Consider the following 20,696-nt stretch of genomic DNA (forward strand, 5'->3'; position numbering starts at 1 on the left):
AGGAGAACTTCGCACACACACGCTCGCAGACACACGGGCTCCCTGCGCCGCCAGGAACCCACAGTGAAAACTGCCCGGTGTTCCCCAACTCCTCCCCGCGCCGCCCCCGCGCCGAGCCGGCGGAGCCTCCCTCCGCCCCTCTCTCCTAGCTTCCCTCCCGGGTCTCCAGGGCAGACCACCGGCCTAGTTGCCATGGCGACGCCGGCTCCTCCTCCCTCCCCGCCCCCTACCTCGCGCGTCCTTATGCCCCTCCTCCGCAGAGAGCGTTTGGAGGAGGGGGGGGAGGGTGTCTGGCCCTCCCCTACCAAATATCCGTAGGGGCGGGGCCTGTGGGGGCGGGGCTTAGAGATCCGCAGTGACCCAGGAACGGGCTGGGGAAGGGGGTCTGATCCGCCTACGGTCCCTGGTTTGAAATCTCGGGGTCTCGGACCCTGGCTGGGAAACCTGAGAGTCTGAGGCCTGAGGCTGTGGCTTCCCCCCACGCCTCCTTCCGTTAGTTGTTCAGGATTCCCTCCCGTGACCCAACCCAGCCCCCGAGGGTCCAAGTCCCCTTCTCAGGGATGGCATCTCCTTTGGGAATCCGCCTTCCCTCACCCTCCCATCTCCAGTTGTCCCTAAGGTGGAGCGGAGCGTGGGGTTTCGCTCTGAATGCCTCAGAGCCCCGCAGGCCTTCCTCCGCTCTCTGCGGTCTCTCACCTGAGCCCTGCCACCTGCCTGTCAGTCTAACTCCAGCCTTTGATCTTGGGTCTCCTTTGTCCAAAACTTGCCAGCCCCCAATGACAAAGTCCTCACAGTGACCTGATTCAAGGCCCTTCAGCCCAAGACCCTGACTTCTCTAATCTCATCCCCCGTGCTCATCTTGCTGGCTCTCAGGACCATTACTTGCGGTTCCCAGAACACACCTGGATCTCTCAGACCTGTGGACCTTTGCTCATACAAGTTCCTCAGCCTGGAAGATCTTTCCTTTCTTCAGGGGTCATCCTGGAACCCCTCTTCCTAAGAGACTTACTGGAACATCTCCCCACCCCCAGCCCAGCCCCCAGCTTCCAGTGCTGTCTCTGGTTTGTCATGTCTGTTTCCATTTCTGTCTCCCCCACTACTGGGGAGCAGAGGCTGCCGCATGCTAGGCCTGGCACTAGTTTGGCATCACTAAATATTGTGATTTTAGGTTGCATAGCAATGTGAATATACTTAACATTGCTGAACTTTGTGCCTGAAAACAGCTAAGATATAACTATTCATTCATATGTGTATTTTTACCCCAATTTTTTTAAAGTAATAGAAATGTAAAACCAAACTACGCTGAGATACCACTTGTCACCCATCAAATGGTGAAATTCAAAGCAAATGTTAACACACAGCGTTGGTGAGGCTGTGAGTAAATGGGCACCACCTCTGTAGCTGAAACGGAGCAGGACCCTAGGTCTTTGCCCCTCCGTGTCCTCAGCCTGCCTTTTGTCTGTGGGAAAACTTTAGCCAAACAATAAGTTTAGGGCTTCCACTGGTGGCGCAGTGGTTAAGAATCCACCTGCCAATGCAGGGGACACGGGTTCGAGCCCTGGTCCGGGAAGATCCCACGTGCCGCGGAGTAACTAAGCCCGTGCGCCACAACTACTGAGCCTGCGCTCCAGAGCCCGCGAGCCACAACTACTGAGCCCACGTGCCGCAACTACTAAAGCCCTCGTGCCTAGAGCCCGTGCTCCTCAATGAGAAGCCCGTGCTCCGCAACGAAGAGTAGCCCCCGCTCACCACAACTAGAGAAAAGCCCGCGGCGCAGCAACAAAGACCCAATACAGCCAAAAATACATTAAAAATTAAATAAATAAATACATTCTAAAGAAAAGAATACGTTTGATCAGAGAAGTGAGAAAATGCAGAAACAAAGGAAAACAGTCCAGCAAGACTAAATAATAATAGTTTAGTCATTAAGCATAGTTAAGGACCCTTAGTTCCTTCTCAAGGGCTATAGATAATATTCTGAGCCATCTCCCGTGAGCTGTCTTGTAGATACTGAAACCCGCACCAGGTGGAAGGAGTTAACTACATGATGACCGGACTGTAGCCATGACATAAGCTCCCACAATTCCAAGAACTGGCCTCCAAGAAATGGGAACAAATCAACCCTGGAACCAAGGACTAACTGTACTTAGAACAATCAAGATGACGCTGGTCAGACCACCAGTGACCAATTTCAACGTGACGGTCAGAGCTGACTGTGCTGTTCCTGCGTGTAGCCCCCTCCCTCCGTCTATAAAAGCTCTTGCCCACTGATTGTCAGTAGGGGGGAGTTGCCGTTTGGACAGGAGTCCACCCTCCCCACTGGTTGCCAGCACCCAAAATAAAGCAAACGTTCCTTTGCACCAACCTTGCTCCTTTATTGGCTTTTGCGCAGCAAGCAGCCAGACCCCACTTTCAGTTACATAGCCACTGTCAGACTCTTTGATCCAAAAAATCCACTTCTAGGATTTGGCCCATGAGCAAAATAATAGAAGTTCAAGGCCATTAACGGCAGCATGTCTTCAATGGCAAAAGACTGGAAACAACCTAAATGTCCACGACTGGTTCAATCAGTTATGAGAATTTCACACAGTGAAATAACATGCAGCCATGACAAGAAAGAGGCCCTTTATGTACTTGTACAGAAAAAACTAAGGTAAGGAGGCACATGAATGGAATGCTGCCATTTGAGTAAAAAAAAAAAAAAAAAAGAGCGCTTATATATGTTTGTTTATTTGTGCATAAATTATTCCTGGAAGGCTGCACAAGAAAGTGGTAACTATGGTGACCTCTGAGGAGGCTGCTGTGAGGCAGGGGAGGGCAGGAAGAGGATTTATTTTGTACCATGTGCATATGTTACCTACTCAAAAGAATACACTAAAATAATATCTTTTTTTAGATAAAGGCAACCATTAGGTTTCCTCTGAGGTTCTCCAGGATAAGAAAGGAGGAGGCAGGACTAAGGGAGACGCCGTCCAGGAGCGGGTGGGTTTGGGGAGAGGCAGACCTGGGCCTGCAGTAAAAGGAGGGGCGAGCTGGGCAAGAAGCCCAGCCCTGCTTCCTGCACTGCTTTCTTCTCCTGGGGTTTAGCTCAGGCCCAGCAGCTCACCTCCAGAAAGCCTTGTTGCAGGAAGACAAGGATGAGGCTGGAGTTCCAGCCAGTCGCGGGGGAAAATACAGACAGTTCTGAGCCCTGGTTTGTCCAGAGGTAGAAAGGCTTTTCATCCATCCATTAAGCCAATAAGTATTTATTGAATACTTATTCTATACTGTGGTGCTACGGCTATGACCAAGGTCAATGATCTCTGGCTTCACAGGCTTGTAGGGGAGACAGACAAATACACAGACAACTCCAGTGCAGTCAGACTGATGTGGTGACAGGGGATGGTCAGAAAACTCAGGTTCACTTCCCAGGGGAAGTGTCGTCTCAGCTGTGACCTGGAAGATGAGGAGGAATTACTGGGTCAAGTTGGGGCAAGAGTGTCCTAGGCAGAGGTGTGTGCAACGGCTGGGGTGTGCTGAGGAAGGGAAGCTCGGGAAAACCCAAGGTGGGTAGGTAGACGAGAGTGTCGCAGATCAGGGTAAGAAGTTCAAAATAACACAGGAGGCAAGGGAAGCCACTGGAGGGTTTTAAGTAGCGGATCCACGTGTTCTGGTTTGTTCTCGCTGGGGGAAGAGGGAATAGAGATCAAGCAGTCCATACGTCGTTGCAATAAGCCAGATGAGACATAGGGCTGGCTTGAATGAAGGGGGGCAGGGCGGCACTGGAGGGAAGGGAAGTGGATGGATTTGAGATTTAGGTCGGAGATGAGCCAACAGGTCTTTTTTTTTGACCGCACGTGCCATGTGGGATCTTAGTTCCCTGGCTAGGGATCGAACCCGCGCCCCCTGCAATGGAGGCATGGAGTGTTAACCACTGGACCTCCAGGGAGGTCCTAGCCAACAGGTCTTGATTATGGGTTTGTCAGGAGAGAAATAGGGAGGGGTTTGAGACGATTCCTAGGTTTTTGTGTTGAGCAGAGCATCTAGAGGAATAGTGAGCCCATTTGCTGCGATGGAAAAAAGGCGCAGGTTTGAGATAGGAGAATCAAGAGCTCCATTTGGGATCTATTGAGTTTGAGATGTTTTTGGACATACAGAGCCATGAAGCAGGAAGTTGGGTAGGGGAGTCTGGAGGAGAGGAGAGGGCTGGGCTGGAAATATACATTTGTGAGTCACCAGCATATAGATGGTATTTAAAGCCATGCGACTGGATGAGATCACCTAGGGAGAGAGGGTATAGATAGAAAAGAGAAGGTCCAAGCCTGAGCAGCTCAGAGGAGGAGGAGTCGAGAAAACTGATGACTGTGGCCCCCATGCCTGGAGGCAGGATGCTGACAGACAGAACCAACCATTAGATGACAGAAGTAAAAAGACAGAAGTGATCGTTAGATGTGGCAAGTTATGGGGTCATTGGCAGACCTGGCCAAAGTGGCTTCAGTGCAGTGGGAGGGACAAAGCCAGGTCTGAAGGGTTTGAACAATACACTAAAGGTGAGGGAGCGATGACAGCAAGTGTAGACAGCCCCTTAGGGATTGTCTGTCTATACTCTGAACGATGTGTATCCCTGAGTTCTCTCCCCTGTGGTCCCCGCAGGCAGAGACCATGCCCTGGTGATTTCTATCTAAGCCACAGATGGAGCCCAGCACATAACAGGAGCTCAATACATTTATCTAATGGTTGGATGAATAAATGAATGGATAATTCACTGCTTGTGTCCAAAGGGCCTTTTCTTTTCCTTTTTTTTTTTTTGGAAAAGGGGAATTTATTTATTAAAGAAAGTCATCTGCGAGTTCTACTTAAGTTAGTACCCTTGACGTTAACACTTTGGATTGAAACAGGCCATCTTTCAAATAACAAGTGGACTCTACAAGCAGCGCCTACAGGTCAATTCAAGTAGCGTTTCAAGAGCCCAGAGGGACACTGGAGGGAGGTGACCCCTTCCCGGGGTGACGACCTTGTCTGTAAACACTGTCAGGGGCTAGAGGCACGGCCGAGCGCGCTGCCGCCACAGAGGTTTTTCAGCAGGAAGATCCAAGCGCGGGTGTGGCCTGGGCACCCAACACCCAGGGTGGGGCCCCCTCCGGCCCGCCCTTCTCCGCTCCCCAGCCCAGGGCACCCCGGGGTCTGCCCGCTCTTCCCAGCCCTCGGCTGGGAAGTAAGAGGCCGCCCTCCTGGACCCCGCGGCCTACGTGCGGTTCAGGGTCTGGAAAATGCGGGAGATCTGCAGCATGACTGGGCCCGTCTCGGCATCGTTCATCCACTGGGTGCTGTTCAGCGGGTTCTCGAGCATGTCTTCAAATGCTAGTAAGATTTTAGGGTTGGTCAGGCCCAGCTGCACCACGGGGTTATCCAGGATGGCCTGAAGCAGAGGGCTGTCGCAAAGGGCCTTTTCTGGTAGAGAGGACAGCAGTGTTCTTTTGAGGCGATGGAGGAAACTACCAAATCTACTCCAAAGGCTAAAGGCTCTGGACCCCTTCTCCCAGGACCCCGTCTCCCATCTAAGCCCCCAAGGGCAGCTGCATGCAGACTTGGGGAGGGGGCCCTGGGCCAGAGCCAGGAACCAGGTGGAGTCCCTGCTGCCCTTCACATGCCTGCGTCATTGGGTAAATCACTTCCTCTTTCTTAGAAGAGATAAGTGTAGGGAAAAGAGACCCACAAGAGCCAGTCCTGCAGGAGGCCCCAAAGATGTCAGTCTGTCTCCTCTTTTCCCCCCTTTTTTTCTTTTTGCGCCTTTTCCTTGTTTAGGAAGTAGAAGCTGACCCTGACAAGTACCTCCCAGGGTTGCTGTGAGGAGAATGGTTGGATAGTCCCTGAGGATCGGAAAGATGAGGGGTACGAATCCAGTGGAGGAAGGAGCCTCCTTCCATAGGACAGAGGACCTCATACACGCCACAGACACATGCCTGGTGTGGGGCATGTCATGGAACTGGGACTGTCAGAGGCTGCTGAATAGGCAACTGTGTAATAAAAGCAAGGAGACCCTGAAGTGTCCTTGGGCTTGGGTGGGGCGGGACACATGTGTGACAGAGAGGCCCACCTTCCAATCAGAAGGGAGCTAATTCTTAGCCACTGGTTGGGGGGGCAAGAGGAGTGAAAGTGGCTGTTGGGAAGTGACAAATAAGGGAAAAGCAGAAACTAGAAAGGGTAAATGGGATGGCCCTTGGGGGAGCCCACCCAGAGAGGGGTAGCCTGTGAAGGCTCTGTGCATGGCCAAGAGACCTGCCCCGAGATGGGCCGGGGGACTTCCTCTGACAACCCCCATGCCTGCAATACCTTTCCCTGCAGCACCTGATACAACCTGATGGGATGAGGCGGGAGGGCCTGGAGCCTGGGAGCTGTGCCTTCCTTGGGCAAGAACAGGGAAACAAGCAGGCAGGCGTGGACACTGCTGCCACCTAGTGGAAATGTCTGTTATTTGTCTAGGTTGCTAATCCCAGGGCTGTCCTCAGCTGAGCAGTACGAGACAGAGTTTGGGCATGGGGGAGACCCCTGTGCCCCTGCATTTGAGGACACGAGGCAGGGGGTAGGCTCAGGGGAGGAGGATACATGCCATTGGGAAGTGTGTGTTGCCCACATCACTTTGCCCATCTATGCCTTGTCTCCCTCTTCTATAAGATGAGGGCAGCAGTACCCACCTCGTAGGATTTTATGATGGTTCAATGAGTCAGTCCATTTAAAGTACTTGGCATAGTAGCAAGTGCTCAATAAATGCTATCTGTGGTCAATCCAAGGGGTAAGTGGAGATGTTTAGGCCTGTCCCCCCTCCCCCCGCAAATCCACTATGCCTGCTATACGAATGCAGCTTTCCTTAGTCCCGGCTTTCAGCAAGATTGCCCAACCAAGTCCCCCTATGTGTAAATCCTGGGGCTTCCACTGTTACTGTTCTATCATCAGCAACAGCCCAAAGGCTCTGTGGGTCCCAATCCCTTCCCTTTGGATTCGGAGGCTTGGGGGGAAGGATTCCAGATCCTGGCACTTTCTCTCTCCCCTCACCCTAGAGTGTGTGATCAGAATGGCTCTGGGCGGTGACATCACAGAGCCCTCACCCCATCACTGGAGTGGAAGGGTGATGAGGCCGTGGCAGTGGGCGCAGGTGTGGATGTGGCTGGCTGGGCTGGGGACCGTAGAATCAGGTGGGAAGCTGTCCTGGGAACAGTGGGAAGGAGGAAGGCTGGGGTGTGGGGTTCCTGCCCCTGAGAGGCTGGGAGGCCAAGCCTGGGCTTTTCTCTTTGCTCTCCATGCTTCTCTCCCATCCTCCCTGCCTGGCGTGGGTCCTCTCATGGAGAGCTCAGCTGACCCTCACGAAGTTTCTGGAACAAAATCAAGGCCCTCCACAGCTGTACTAGGGCTCTGTGGCCTGGCCAGGCCCTGGGTCTGCCTCAGCCTCTTGGGTGGGGGGCACGGGTCTGTTTGGCTCTTTCATAGACTTTGCTCTGGGTCCCCAGCACCCATCCTGGAGAATGCCAAGGCCTTGGCCCGGGGAGCAGAGTCTCCACTCTTCCTAGACAGACCTGACTTCTTTGATTACCCAGACTCGGACCAAGCCAGGCTCCTGGCCCTGGCCCAGTTCATTGGAGAGAGACCTGTCATCTTTGTCGACTCAGGTATGACCCAGCTTGAGAAGGGGCTGCCCTCCTTGACGGGGCCTGGAGGACAGCTGCCCTTGGCCCTTCGGTTGGAGGTGAGTCCAGGGCCCCTGTCTCAACCTCACTGTCTAGCAGGTTCCGACTCCAGGCTCTTCCATCACATCCTGGTGGGCGCTCTGGTGGTGGCCTTCATCTTCCTGCTTTTCCAGTTCTGCACACACATGTAAGGCCTGTCCCCGCCCCAAGCCCCGCCCACCTCAACCTTCCTTGGGAGGGGCTGAAGGACCCAAAGCCCAGGGAGGCGGTGGTGGCGTGACCTCCCACCTCTGATCTCCACACCCCATAGGAGCTGTGAGAAAGGGGCCTAAAAAGCCGGATGAGGGCCCTGGACTCTGCCCTGAGTGCCCATACCCGCGCTCCTCTCCTGCTGATGAATAAAAGTCCTTCTCCCTGACTGCTCAGCGACCCAGCCCGGGGGGTCCTGCCCCATCCTGCGGTCAACCAGTCATCGTGCTTTCTATCCCCAGGCGCCTGCCCCCTTCCCAGCCCCAAAGAACTGGGTGACGAGGGCCTTGGTGGCGTTCACGCATATCCTCTTTATTAGCGGTCTGTAGAGCACCTCCCAGGGTCCCCCGACCCCAGACTGGAGGAAGCCTTGAGAGGTCTGTAGCACCAGGGACATGCCAGGGCCCGAGGGCAAGGTGTGCGGCCTAATGGGGACGGGACCAGGCGGCCCCCACCTGCCCCGGGTTGCTCAGCACTGCGAAGGCTGGGGGTAGCAACCACCTCCCTCCCCCGACACCCACAAACGCGTTTGCATTTGGACGAATTAATAAAATAAATAAGATTCCTCAGGCTGGCCTCCCCCGGAGAGGAGCAGTGGGGACGGCCAGCCCTGAGCGAGCCCACGGGCATTAGATAGGGTGTCCCCTCCCTCCCAGGTGACAGGGAGTTGAGAGGAGTTTGCAGCAGGGGGGCTGGCGTGGCCTTGGCAGCAGGGCCTCCCCGACAATTCTGTGAGTCCTGGTCCCCTCAGGCTCCCCACAGCCTTGAGCCCTAAGCGGTTGGGAAGGGGTGCGTCTTCTTCCTCTTCCTTCGCTTCTCCAGGGCCCAGGGGAGGTGATGGAGACAGGGGCTAGGCAGGAGGGGGTCGACCCTCGGTTCAGGCACTGTAGGGAGAGGTCCCCTCTCCCTGCCTTCCAACTCACCTGGTCCCAGCCCTCAGCCCCTGAGGGGACGTGTCCCCACCCCTTCGGAGTCCATCTGTCAGTTCCCGGGGGCTGTCAGGGCAAGAGGCCAGTGGCTCCTCCCCCCACCCAGCAGCCCCAGAGCCCTGTCCCCACGGCGTAGGGGTGGGGGGGGGAGGGCCCCCGGCCCCACCCTCAGTCCTGGGTCTGACAGGGGGAGGGCGGCCGGGAGCCCCGGGGCCGGAAGAGGCGGCAGGCCCCGCGGCAGATGAGGAAGAACCAGTAGAGCTGCGGGGCTAGGAGCAGCGCGGCGCCCAGGTTGACGTGCGCCGGGATGGCGAGCGGCACGGCGAGCAGGGGCAGGCCCGCGTGCCGCCCGTAGGCCCAGTACAGGTAGGGGAAGAGCAGCACCCGGCAGCAGAGGAAGCTGAGCAGCATCAGGGCCCCGTTGACCTTGTGCAGTAGCGTGTGCTGCTGCTTGTACTGCGGGCGGGGCGGGCAGACAGGGGCGGGCTGAGGGGCGGGGCGCGCCCGGCCACGTCCCCGGGCCACCTCCCCCCTCGGCCCACCTCCCTGCCTCGCCTTCCTCGGACAGCGGCCAGGTTAGGGGCCCCAGGCCCCGCTCCCCTCCACCCGCCCCCCTCCGCCCTGACGCCTCCCCTATACCCCGCCTTATAGCCCCGACTCTTCACCTGTCCTTTAAAGCATCTCCAATCGGTCCCTAAAAGTGCCCGCCCTTCCCCGGTCCTCCTGTCACGCTCAGAACCCTCAGCGCCCCTCTCACCTGGATGAGGATCTTGCCAAGGCAGACGAAGGGGGTGCTGACCTCTGCCATCAGCAAGCAGCCTAGAAAGAAATCTCCCTTGCCTTGACGCCACACCTGAGAGGAGAGGAAGGAAACAGCCTGCCCTGAGCCTGGGTTCCTGGGCAGCACCTGCCCCCCCACCCCCGTCACTTTTGGGGATGCTTCACTCTGAAAGTCTGAGCACAGGTGAACAGTAGCTAAGCTGGGAGCATTAACTCACCGTATCCCTCCAACCATCCTGCAGGTGAGATGGTATTCCTGATACTACAGATGAGGAAACTGAGTCTCAGAGGCAGTGGTGTGTAACCACAGCTCCAAAGCACCACAGCTGGGTGCAATCCACCCTCTTGCCGTTTGGGGCTGGGCTGGAGCTCATTAACCCCTCCATGGGGCCCTCCATCCTGGGCCTGCCCTGCTGCTGGGACCTGGACCCAGGGCTTCCTAGGCTCCTGCAGTGCTGGCATGAGCAGGACACGGGGCCCTGGCTCTCAGCGGCCCCACTCACCACGGACAGTGGGAAGCACACGAGCACCATGACGGCATGGTGGAGCACCATGAGGAACTCCTTGTGCAGGTAGCCGCGTGCCGCAGCCCAGGTGCTGCCCGGGGCTCTGGTCCCCGCTTCGTCCCCTCCGTGCCCCTTGACCTGGTGCTTGTGCCAGTGACAGAGGAACATGGCGTAGATGTCATAGATGAAGTAGGGCACCGCAAACTGCGTGTAGGCAGAGGAAAGCCAGTGTCTGTCGGGCAGAGAGAAAGGGGGGTCAAGGAGGAAAGGGGATGGGCAGGGCAGTTGCCAGGTGCCGGGGCCCATGCTGGATGCATCGCGGAAGTCAGATCTCAGGTGATATTCGTAACAGCCCTGAGACGGAAGTGGACTCTCAAGTTACAAGGGTAGAGGGTGAAAAATTTGCCCAAGGTCACACTATCACACAGCTGGTAAGTAGTAGGGCTGGGATTCAAACACCGACTGACCTGAGGACCCACCCAAGATTCCTATTCATTCATTCATATTCTCCCTCTCCCTCTCTCTCTCTCTCTCTTTCTCTCTCTCTCTCTCTCTCTCTCTCTCTCTCTCTCTCTCTCTCTCTCTCTCTCTCTCTCCAATATGGTGGGAGAAAAAGGAAGAGAGACCAGAAGACAGCCACAGACCTGAGGGCCGAGATAGAGTGAGAAAACAAGCCAGACCAGATCTGAGAAACAGCTGAGATCAGGACGAATTACAGCAGAAGAGTAGTTCTGGGAGTGGTGGGGAGAGAGCATATTGGCCGACATCAATTGACCGCTTATTACATGCGGGCACTATTCTAATATTCTAAATCTTTTACATGCACAAACGTATTTACTCCCCACAGAAAGCCTATAAAAAGTAGGTATGGTTGTCACCCCATTTTACAGGTGAGAGAGGCTAGGTAACCTGACCAAGGAATAAACAGGAGAAGTCTGGCTCCACAGCTCTCCCTCTCAGCCCTGCTGTCCCCTAGAAGATTCGAGACAGGGGTCACAGACAGGCCGCACTGGGGAGTTGGTGGTGCTGTCAGCGGTGCTTGCTCTGCTTGAATGTGGCCCCATCTCTTGTTTTTTCAGGTACAGCCAAGCATTATGGAGAAAACGCTGAGCAAAAGGAGTCACGAGCAGAGAAAGTTCCATGCACTTAGTGAGTAAACAAAAATGAAAAGTGCATGAATATGCAACATTGCATTTTTCTTCTCGAGTCAGCACTTGAAGCACCTTCTCTTAAATCTGTAGTCCTGTGACAGGTCCGAGGTGGGGTGGGAGGTCGAAGAGGCAGGCCCAGGGGAACTCGCCCAGCTCGGTGGAGGGATGAAAGCAAAGTCAGCCAGAAGGGACGCAAATATGAGGACAAAATAAGAGCAGCTGCTGAAGGGAGAAGTGGAGTGAGACCTGAGGGCAGGGCAGCTGAGGACCAAGGGTGAGATGGAAACAGAAGGTGAACCCTGGGGAAGGCTGGCCTGGAAGGGGACAGGCAGCCCACTCTAGCAGGGATGATGTCAGGAAAAGAGAAGCAGAGACCCGTGCTGGAGTGTGTGACCAGGTGGGAGAGAGAGAGGAGAGGAAGCAGTGGCCCAGGTTAGAGACGAAGGGTAGGAAGGTGGAAAGGGGTCCCACTGGCCCAAGAGAGGTTAGAGCAGAGAGTGGCCTGGAGAGTCAGCCACAGCAGACATGGTGACACCACTAGCTTGTGGGGCTCCAGGACCTCCAGGCCCTGGGCTCCAGTGTGCAGGGTTAAACCCATTCCCACCCTCTTCAGCAATTAGGTGCTCAGAGGTAGGAACAGCTGTTGCCCCTGGATTAACCCTGATCCTTCCCACCCACCTGAGGATTAAGCGGGGAGGGACAAGAACAGACTGGGTGGGGCGGGGGAGAAAATGTAAGAACTGAAAAGTGACCTCTGTAAGAAGGCGAGAGAAGGGAATGTGTGGGGATCCAGGCTCATCTTGGACCCAGGGGTGGGAATGGGGGGAGAGGACAAGAGGAAGCCAAGTCCCCGGGGTGGGGGTCTGAAGAAAGAGTTTAGCATCCACTCTGTGTGGCCAGAACTGCTCTAGGCGTTAGACACACACAAGTCAATTCCTCCTCGCAGCAGCCCTTCCAGGGAGGGATGGACCTCGGTCCACAGATGAAGGAACTCGAGGGAGACAGGGAATGTCTCTAGGTTGGGGCATCCAGACAATGTCCCTGGAGCTCAGCAGCCACCAGAGGAGGGAACAGGACCCGAAGTTAAGCGTGGGGCGTCATCAGCACCCTCACCGGCAACTCTGCGGTGGCGGCCCGTGGGTCAACCTAGAGCTCCCGTCAGCACCACGGACAGGGCCCCTCTCCTCCCTCCTCCTGCTCTACCTCTCAGGCCTGGGGTTTTGGCAAGCACCAGGCACTGCAGCAGCTCCCAGTGCCAAATTTTGGCCTCTTCACCCTCCACTCTCCACCCCACTGCCTAACCATTGGTGGCCTTGTTTGTGTCATCTGTCCCTCTCATGCATAGAGCTGGGGCTGGACACCTGGATTCTGGGGGGAGGGGAGGGGTGAGCCCGACACGAGTAGAGAAGCACCCCAGTTGGGTGCTGATTGGAAATGGGGTCTGAGGGGTGAAACGGTGGGAGGAGGTACGGGAGGAAACAACCTTCAGGACCTACTATGACCCGAGAGGCCGGGAAGCCTAGGAGCTGCCTTGAGAATCCTTTTTGCTCCCCGCTCCCTCTCCTCCTGGTTCTGACCTTTAAGGACAGGATGTGGGTAAATTTATCCCTGGGTGTTGAGTTGCAGCTACTGCAGTTGACTTGCTCAGGCTCAAGTTAAGGGCTTGGGGACCACTGAAGGAGTCCCCTAGATGATCTGGGGTACTCAGGGGTCACACATACACACAGGCTGCTGGAACGGGGGCTAAGGCAGTCTCATGGCACTTACTGGTCATCTATGATGTGCTTGCAGGAGGTGGAGACGATGTAGCCAGCTGTGGAGGCCATGACGGCTTGGACAGAGGACACTAGCCTAGGGAGGAAGAGGGAGCAGCAGTAGAGGGAGGAGACGCGCCCCTCGGTTTCTCCTCCTTACTGACCGGTTTCTGCACTTCTTGGGTGCTCCCTGCCCATCTTTCCCCAAGGCTGCCTTGCCCGGGACTCAGCCACACCACCTCAGGCTCCTGGACTGGCCCGGCTGCTACTCCTCGGTTCACCCTTTCCTCACTGGACACTGAGTTGCCTTCCTCTCAGGAGGACACCAGGGAGGTCATCGTGAGGTGAGAAGCTGCTGGGCACGAGTGGCTGATGACAAGGTGTCTCTTCCAGGGAAGTGGGGGGGCACAGCACAGGATGGCAGGGGGAAGCCTGTGGGCCTGTTCTGGCACCATCAGCTGCCCAGTCATGGTGCTGGTTATCCCATGGCCCCTCGGTTGCCTCTGATTCCCCCTGGTCACTTTCCCGCTCTCTCATTGCGTGCCACCACGCTCCCTCCCCAACTCTGGCCCGGATTCCAGGGTGTGCAGAGTTCCACTGTTCGCTCCTCTGTCCCTCATTCCCCCAAACACATGCCCCGAATAATACACAGCTCTGTGCCCCTTGCCTTGCTCTCTAATATCCTATAGGGATGTTTTAGTCACAGGCCGGACCTGTTTTGGAGGGTGGGAGGGTGAATGGGAAAGGGAGGGAGAGCAGTCTGAATACTAGTAGACCAGATGGCTGGGCTTGGATGCGGTCTCCCGGGACAGCGAGTAAGGCAGTGAGGAGAGAGGGAAGCTTGGAGGTAGAGCCCACCGACCACTTCAGGAGCCCCCAGTCCCCACCGGGCCAAGGGTCCCTTCCATCCCCAAAGAGCCTGGGCAGCGGGGAAGAGATGCAGTTTACCTGGCTGAGACAATGACCGCGTCGGCCTCCCCCCAGCGCAGCTGGGGCAGCCGCTGGAGCGTGTTCTTGGAGAGCAGGAAGAGTCCGGGGAACACCACCCCTCCAGCCACCATTGGGGTCAGCATGGTGCTCAGGCCTCGGGCAGGGAGCCGAGCGAGCGGCCGAGAAGGGACAGGGAGGCCGAGCTGAAGGGAGTTAGAGGTGGAGAAGGGACGCCAAGCCGGGGAAGGAGAGAGAGAAAGAGAAAGGGGCACAAAGGGGACAGGGCAGGGACGGGATGGGGCTGTCGAGTCAGACCAGAGGACCCGAAAAAGGGAGTTAGATGAGACTGGGGAAATGGGGAGAGACCGGGGACGGGGAGGACCCGAGAAAGGGAGCAGGAGAAAGCCAGCCAGAGGGCTGGGAGAGAGCCGAGGAGGGGAGGACCGGGTGAGAGGACAGAGGGAGGGGGTACAGGACGAGGAGGATGCGGATGGGGGAGGGGAGGGAGAGAGGCAGGTGGGGGGGGGCTTACGTGGAGAGGCTGGGAGGGCCCGAGGAGGCGGGGTGGGAGGTGGGGGGTGGGACTGTGGTGCCAGCTCTGAAAGGGAGGGAGGGGAGACAGAGGAGCAGCCGGGCAAGTGGTCAGCGGTCAGCACGGCTCTCCCGCCTCTCGCTGCCGCCACAGTCTCCGCGGCCCGGCCGGGAGGCTGTACGGGGCATTATGGAGAGTTCGTGCCCAGCCCCCTGCCCCCTCGGTGGGGAGGGGGAGGGGGACGGGAGGTCACCGGCTTGGGGAGGGAGGGGGAGGGGGAGGGAAATGATGGCACCGACCAGACACCAAGAAACCGGACCTGCAGCAGCATCTCCCCATGCAGCTCTGAACCACAGCAGCGGCTGCGACAGAGGTGGGGGGAAGCGGAGAAAGAGGGAGGGGGAGGCCCTTAAAGAGACAGCCGCTGCGGCAGGCACAGGGGCCTGCCTGGGAGGGTCGGCCTGGGAGGGCCAGGGGAGGGTCGTCTCTCCTCTTGGGGAGGGAGGTGGCCTGGGGCTCCTTGGCCAGCTGGGAGGAGGCCCTGGGCCCCCAGATGGGCCTGACCCCGTTTCCCACCAGTACTTTGCAAATGCCTGCCATTTCCTCCTCTGCCAAGGCCTCTCAACACATGTCCCTCAGCGGCCTTGGGGTCCCAGCTTAGGGGCACCCACCCCGGCAGAGAGAAAGAGGATTCCCTGGAGGGGGGAGCGGGAGAAGTTGGTGTGTCTTGATGTCTCTGAAGGATGAGTTTAAGGAACAGATGGGAATAAAAACACCTCAACACAGTATCCTTTGGGCTCAGAGACCCCCACGTCCTTCACCCCAGTGGGAGGGAGGGAAACTCTGAGGTATATATACATGAGGTGCCTCTGGTCCCAACGCCGCCGCAAGACTGTCCTATGATCTCCTCTAACTATTGTAACAGCACTGAGGTAACGACATGTGTCCCCTTTTTACAGGTCAAGAAATGGTCCTGAGGCCTTCAGTGACCCTCCCCAAGGTCACATACTTCAGAAAACGCAAGAGACCACTCATACTAGGCGGCAGGGTTTGAAGAGGGTGGGGAAGTGCTGCTTCTCTGAAAACCCACTTCAAGCCCGGTGACGCCCCTGCCCGTGTCCTTCAGGCCTCCCCTAAGCCCTGGTCACTCTCTTTTTCTTCAGGTTTATTATGCTCCTGGCTCCCCTTCCTCTGCAACTTCACAGCCCAGTTTCCATGTGGGAAAGGACCCTGGGGATTGGCTGATTCAAGCCCCTCATTCCACTGCAAGGAAACCAAGGTCCAGTGACTTGACCAGGGTCCCACTGCAGGTCAGAAGCCCCACCAGAACCACACTGGCCTCTGAGCTGCTTCTCACCCTTTCATGCTGCCTCCCTGGAATTTGGCCTTCTCGTCCTGAAACCAACTGCCCTGTAGACTTCTGCATGACGTGGGGCCCTGCTACCCAAGCCATGCTTTGGTTTTCAAGCCTGTCTTAAGATACGCCTCAACAGTAACCCTACGATTTGCCTTTGCCTGTCCGAAGCCCATGCCATCACCTCCCCAAAGGACTGGGATTTGCAATTTTGTGCTGCCCTCTAGTGTCGTACTGCGGGAACAGACCCTGGCCTTAGGCAGCAAGAGTGAGGGACAATTTTAGAGACAATAGTGGACCTAGCTTCCTGACCTCAGCGCTTCACTTAAGGGGAAAAGGGACCCAACTTCCTGAGTGTTTACTATGTGCTGGGGACGGGGTGCGGTGGTTTATTTCATTCTTATTTAATCTTCCCAGATGGTAGTATCTTTGTTTTATAGACAGGAACCTGAGGCTTAGAGGTTCAAAAAAAAAAAAGACAAAAAACCTGCCCAAGATAACCTAGCTAAGAGAATTGGCAAAGCTGGCTTTCAAACCCATGTTTGCATAGCTCCAGAGCCAAAGGTGAGCAAGGCCGCAGGGTGGTGCTGAGTTGTGGGGAGGGCCACAGACCTGGTGAAGGAGCTTTTTGGATAGTGGGCATTAAAGCAGATGGAGATGGGTTTTTTGTCTTCCAGACACCCAAGTAAGTTCTGCCTTCTGCCGGCTCCCTCTCCTCCCTAAGGTTTGGTGATAACTCACAGGTATATTACTAATCGTTGTCAAATAGGCCATAGATTTGCAGCACAAGGGCCCAGGCCAGTCCATAAACATGTTTCGTTTGGCCAGTATGGTGTTGCCAGTATAGTATTTTCTTAAATTCTAAGTTATTTGTCAGTGTTTAAAAATTAGATTTCACATAAAAGCTCAACTTCTTTTAAGAAAAAAATCAGAAGGTCAGACAACATTGGGCCCACACTCTTAACTCCATGATGTCTGGCTGGAGCCGAGCAGCTGCTGCCCCCACTGGATGGGATGAAGGTAGTCTTCCAGCTCACACAGTCCCCACAGAGCCTACATCTCTTGTGTCACTTGCGGGAGTCTGCAACCCCTATTTTATTTTATTTTATTTTGGCCACACGGCTTGTGGGATCTTAGTTCTCCGACCAGGGATTGAACCCGGGCCCCTGGCAGTGAGAGCACGGAGTCCTAACCACTGGACTGCTAAGGAATTCCCTACCCCTATTCTACAGACGTGAATTCACCTGACCCTCACACAACATCTCCACGAAGAATGGAAGGTGAGTATTCTTATTAAACCCATGGGGTTTACATGGGGGCTCTGAAGTTCAGAGAGGTTAAATGACTTGCAAGAGATCCCATAGCCAGTGTCTTTTGATTCTATATCTCCCACCCACCCACGCTCACATACACACATAGTCTGCTTCTGCTCTTATCACTAGCTCTTCCTGAAAGTCGGAGATCAGCTCCACCAGCCCTGGCCCCAGGAAGGATGCCCTCACCCTGTCCTCTTACTTGGATGCCACCAGAACGGCCTCTGGTCTCTCCATCCGCAGGTTGGAGTGATTCTGCAGACCCCAGCAGAGGAGAGCAAAGCTCAGCGGGAAGAAGATGCAGCCCAGTACAAAGAGCAGGGTCATGCCTGTCTGGGGTAGAGAAGGTGAGAAAAGATGGCTGTGAGAACACCTCAACGCAGTGTCCCTCAGACCCTCCCTTCACCCCAAAAACTCAAGGCCTATGGGATCCATCTTTCATAACTATCAAAAGCCATCAGGCGTAGCTCTTCCCCAATCGCTTCGAGATCCTTAATGCACTTTAAATATGCCTCATCCAGAGCAATTGGACATCCTAATTTTTGGTTGTCAATCCATTTCCTACACTTTTATTCATTTTCGCTGTAATTCCTGAAGCTGGCCTACACCTCCCAGTCCATCTCACACCTTAAAATTCCCTCTTTCTCTTTCAGCTCTTAAGTATGTGCCTGCTCTTTCTTAACTCACCCCATCCCATCCTCTGTCCCCCCACCCCAAGCTCTTTGTGTCACCTCTCCCCTCTCCTAGGTCCTCACCTCGGAGGGGCAAGGTGGAGGCTAGAGAGGGAGGCTGGTGGTTCTCATCAGTGCCCAGAACTCAGAAAAAAAGGAAGCAGGGGTGTTCAAATTGTAAGGATAACTGAAATTTTAAAAATAATATTTCTTTAAAAAGAAAAAGAAAACTCAAAGCATTATCCCATTAAAGAAACAAACAAAACATGGGAAAACCTCTGAAAACATATATATTTACATATATGTTATTTTTGTCTGGAAAAGCCTCCCCTCCCATCCACTCCAGGGAGGGGAGGTGTGAGGAAAGCCCAGGAGAGATGTAGGGAGTCAGGGCCTGCCATCCTGCACCCCTTAAGCAGCTTTGAGGGGACCTTCTCAGGATACAAGGAAAGCGTCAAACTTCAAGGGCATGAGGCGGAGGCAGCTCTACAGAGGCAGTTGGAGGGGGCAGGAACATCACCTTCCTATTGGTGGAATGGTGGACGGTTTGGAATATGCCATCTTCCCATTGGCCCACTTCTTGACAACATGTGCTCTATCATATGCTTCCTGGAGAGTACCTGCGGGGGGGGGGGTACATTGTGGGGGTAACCTTCTAACACAGAATTGACTAATTAGCTTTCGGTGATGGCTTGAAGCACAGCTAGGATTCAGGGGTGGAGCTGAAGGAGGGGACCGGATGAGGAGGTGGGGGAAATAGCAGCTAAGCAGTCATTGCTTTAAAAGGCAGTACAGGATAATAGTTAAGACGGCAGTTCCTAGGGTGGGACCATCTGGACTTCAAATTCAGACTCCACGGATAATAAAAGAAACATACTGTATGGCTCCATTTGGACGACGTTCAAAACAGGCAAAATATCTTCTGTGAAAAATCGGAACAGCATTTAACTTGGGGGAGGTATTGACGGAGAGGACACCCCAGGGAGCCTTCTGAGGGGTTGGGAATGCCCTTATATGGATCATGGGCATTTGCACAGGTACGCGTCCTCAAGGCGTACTCTTCTAATGTGTGGAAGTGCGGAGTCTTAACCACTGGACCGCTAGGGGATGCCCTGGAATCTTTAAAATGCTAAACCATCTTAGGCTCTTCCATTCCCTGAGCGGTGGTTGGCCAGTCTCTGTGGGCCTCAATTCTTTCATCTGTGAAGTTGGGATAATAATAATGCCAGCTCATTAAAATGTTAACTATATAGCACTTACTATGGGCCAGACACTGATACGAGTGCTTAAAAATATCAAGTCATTTCCTCACAACAACTTTGTTAATGGGGATTATTATTGTACCCATTTTACAGATGAGAAAACAGAGGCACGGAGAGGTTTGGTACCTTGTCCAAGGTTACACAGTCAGGGAGTTAATGAGGTGGGATTTTTTTCAACCCTATTTTCTGACTGTATTGGTCTCTCTAATATTAAACAGATATAGAAAACTCGTAAACTCATTTCCTAAAGAAACTGAATGGTTAAGGAAAAAAAAGAGAAACGAAACATTATTGACTACAATTTAGACACGTCAGCGACATTTTCAGAGCTTATCTCTGTTAACTGTTTTACTTGTTTTCTCCATTTTCTCCCCTCTGGATAGGCCTTTGAAAATTAAATTCAAGGTTAAATCAAGAGCGAGATAAGACTGTTGAAGATGAGGACTCTGGTTGCCTAACCGGTATCATCCTTATCACTTTCTTTATTTTGTTGGAGACTGAAATGTGCCTACTTAAAAAACTATATTTCCCAGCCTCCCTGGTAGTTAGAGGTCTGGCCAATGTGATGTAAGCCGAAGACATTATGTGGGGTTATGAGGAAAGCACCTTTTTAAAAGGCAGACAATGCAGTCAGAAAGAAAGAACTATAGGCAGCCTGACTGGAGTCTGCCCTGTTACCTTTCCTACTCCTGTGTAAGCTCATTTAGAGGACGAAATAGAGAAAACATGGATAAACTTCTTCACACAGCATTCAGGGCCTGTTAGCTGCTGTTATCATGAGCACCTTCAGTATACAAGGCACTAAAATACTAATATGCTTTCTCTACCTTCTCTCATTTAAGCACCACAACGATCTTACAAATAAGTTCCTCATTTATAGCTGAGAAGACTGAGGATCAGAGAAATTAAATGACTTGTCCTGGGATTGCAGAGTAAATGGCAGAGCTGGGACTCAGACTCCGTCAACATGACTGCTGCCTTTCACATTGGGAGCAGAGGAGGGGAGGAAAGGGGAGGAAGAGGGAGGAATCTAAGAGGGGAGGTCCCTCTGGTGCTGAGGGCCAGTCATTTTCCTCCGTAGCTGTGGCTTACCCTGGAACAGAGAATGAGGAAGGGAAGAGTCCTTGGCCATGAGCTGGTAAAGGTCAGGCCCTAGTTTTACTGGAATCTGGACACTCTCTTCTACATTTCTTTCTTTCCTTATCAGGTTCTTCCTGTTCAGAGTAAAATAGTTCGAGGCTGCGTGGGCTTGTCTGAGAGGTAAATAATGAGGGGAGAAGAAGAAAATTGTGGTTTAGAGAAATGGCTTGCACCATTTTTTTTACAGTGAGCCTCGAGAGAGACTTTTATTTCGTGACTCTGCACAGGCATGCACGTGCCAAACTGAACCGAAACTTTCTCAGGATGCTCTCTTATCCTGATTATGTGAAGCACACACCGTACTACATCATTGTTCCCCTTTATCATTTTTCCTCCCCAAATGCTTATCATGACCCATTAAGCCGAGTTCATAATCCACTTATGAGTAACAACCCAAGTTGGAAAAATCTTGGTGAAGAGCAGTATTTCTCAGCTCTCAGCTTCTTTTTAACTATTGCTCCCCA

The 20,696-nt window shown here is 54.2% G+C and overlaps 2 protein-coding genes across 2 annotated transcripts; one reads left to right on the top strand and one right to left on the bottom strand.

Annotated features, from left to right (window-relative positions):
* The first annotated feature begins 7,108 nt into the window (after positions 1-7,108).
* On the top strand, positions 7,109-7,852 carry C15H16orf92 (chromosome 15 C16orf92 homolog). The gene is made up of 3 exons (XM_065893185.1): positions 7,109-7,172; positions 7,485-7,643; positions 7,761-7,852. Exons 1-3 carry the CDS (start codon positions 7,109-7,111, stop codon positions 7,850-7,852), a joined length of 315 nt encoding a protein of 104 aa, XP_065749257.1.
* A 349-nt stretch (positions 7,853-8,201) lies between these two features.
* Positions 8,202-14,431, bottom strand: TLCD3B (TLC domain containing 3B). The gene is made up of 5 exons (XM_065892647.1): positions 13,979-14,431; positions 13,044-13,127; positions 10,123-10,357; positions 9,597-9,692; positions 8,202-9,295 (listed from the first exon to the last, which is right to left on the bottom strand). The coding sequence occupies exons 1-5, from the start codon at positions 14,101-14,103 to the stop codon at positions 9,008-9,010; spliced, it is 828 nt and encodes a 275-aa protein (XP_065748719.1). The 5' UTR covers positions 14,104-14,431; the 3' UTR covers positions 8,202-9,007.
* Between the last annotated feature and the right edge of the window lie 6,265 nt (positions 14,432-20,696).

Source organism: Phocoena phocoena, chromosome 15 (genome assembly GCF_963924675.1).
Source record: "Phocoena phocoena chromosome 15, mPhoPho1.1, whole genome shotgun sequence".
NCBI lineage: Eukaryota > Metazoa > Chordata > Mammalia > Artiodactyla > Phocoenidae > Phocoena > Phocoena phocoena.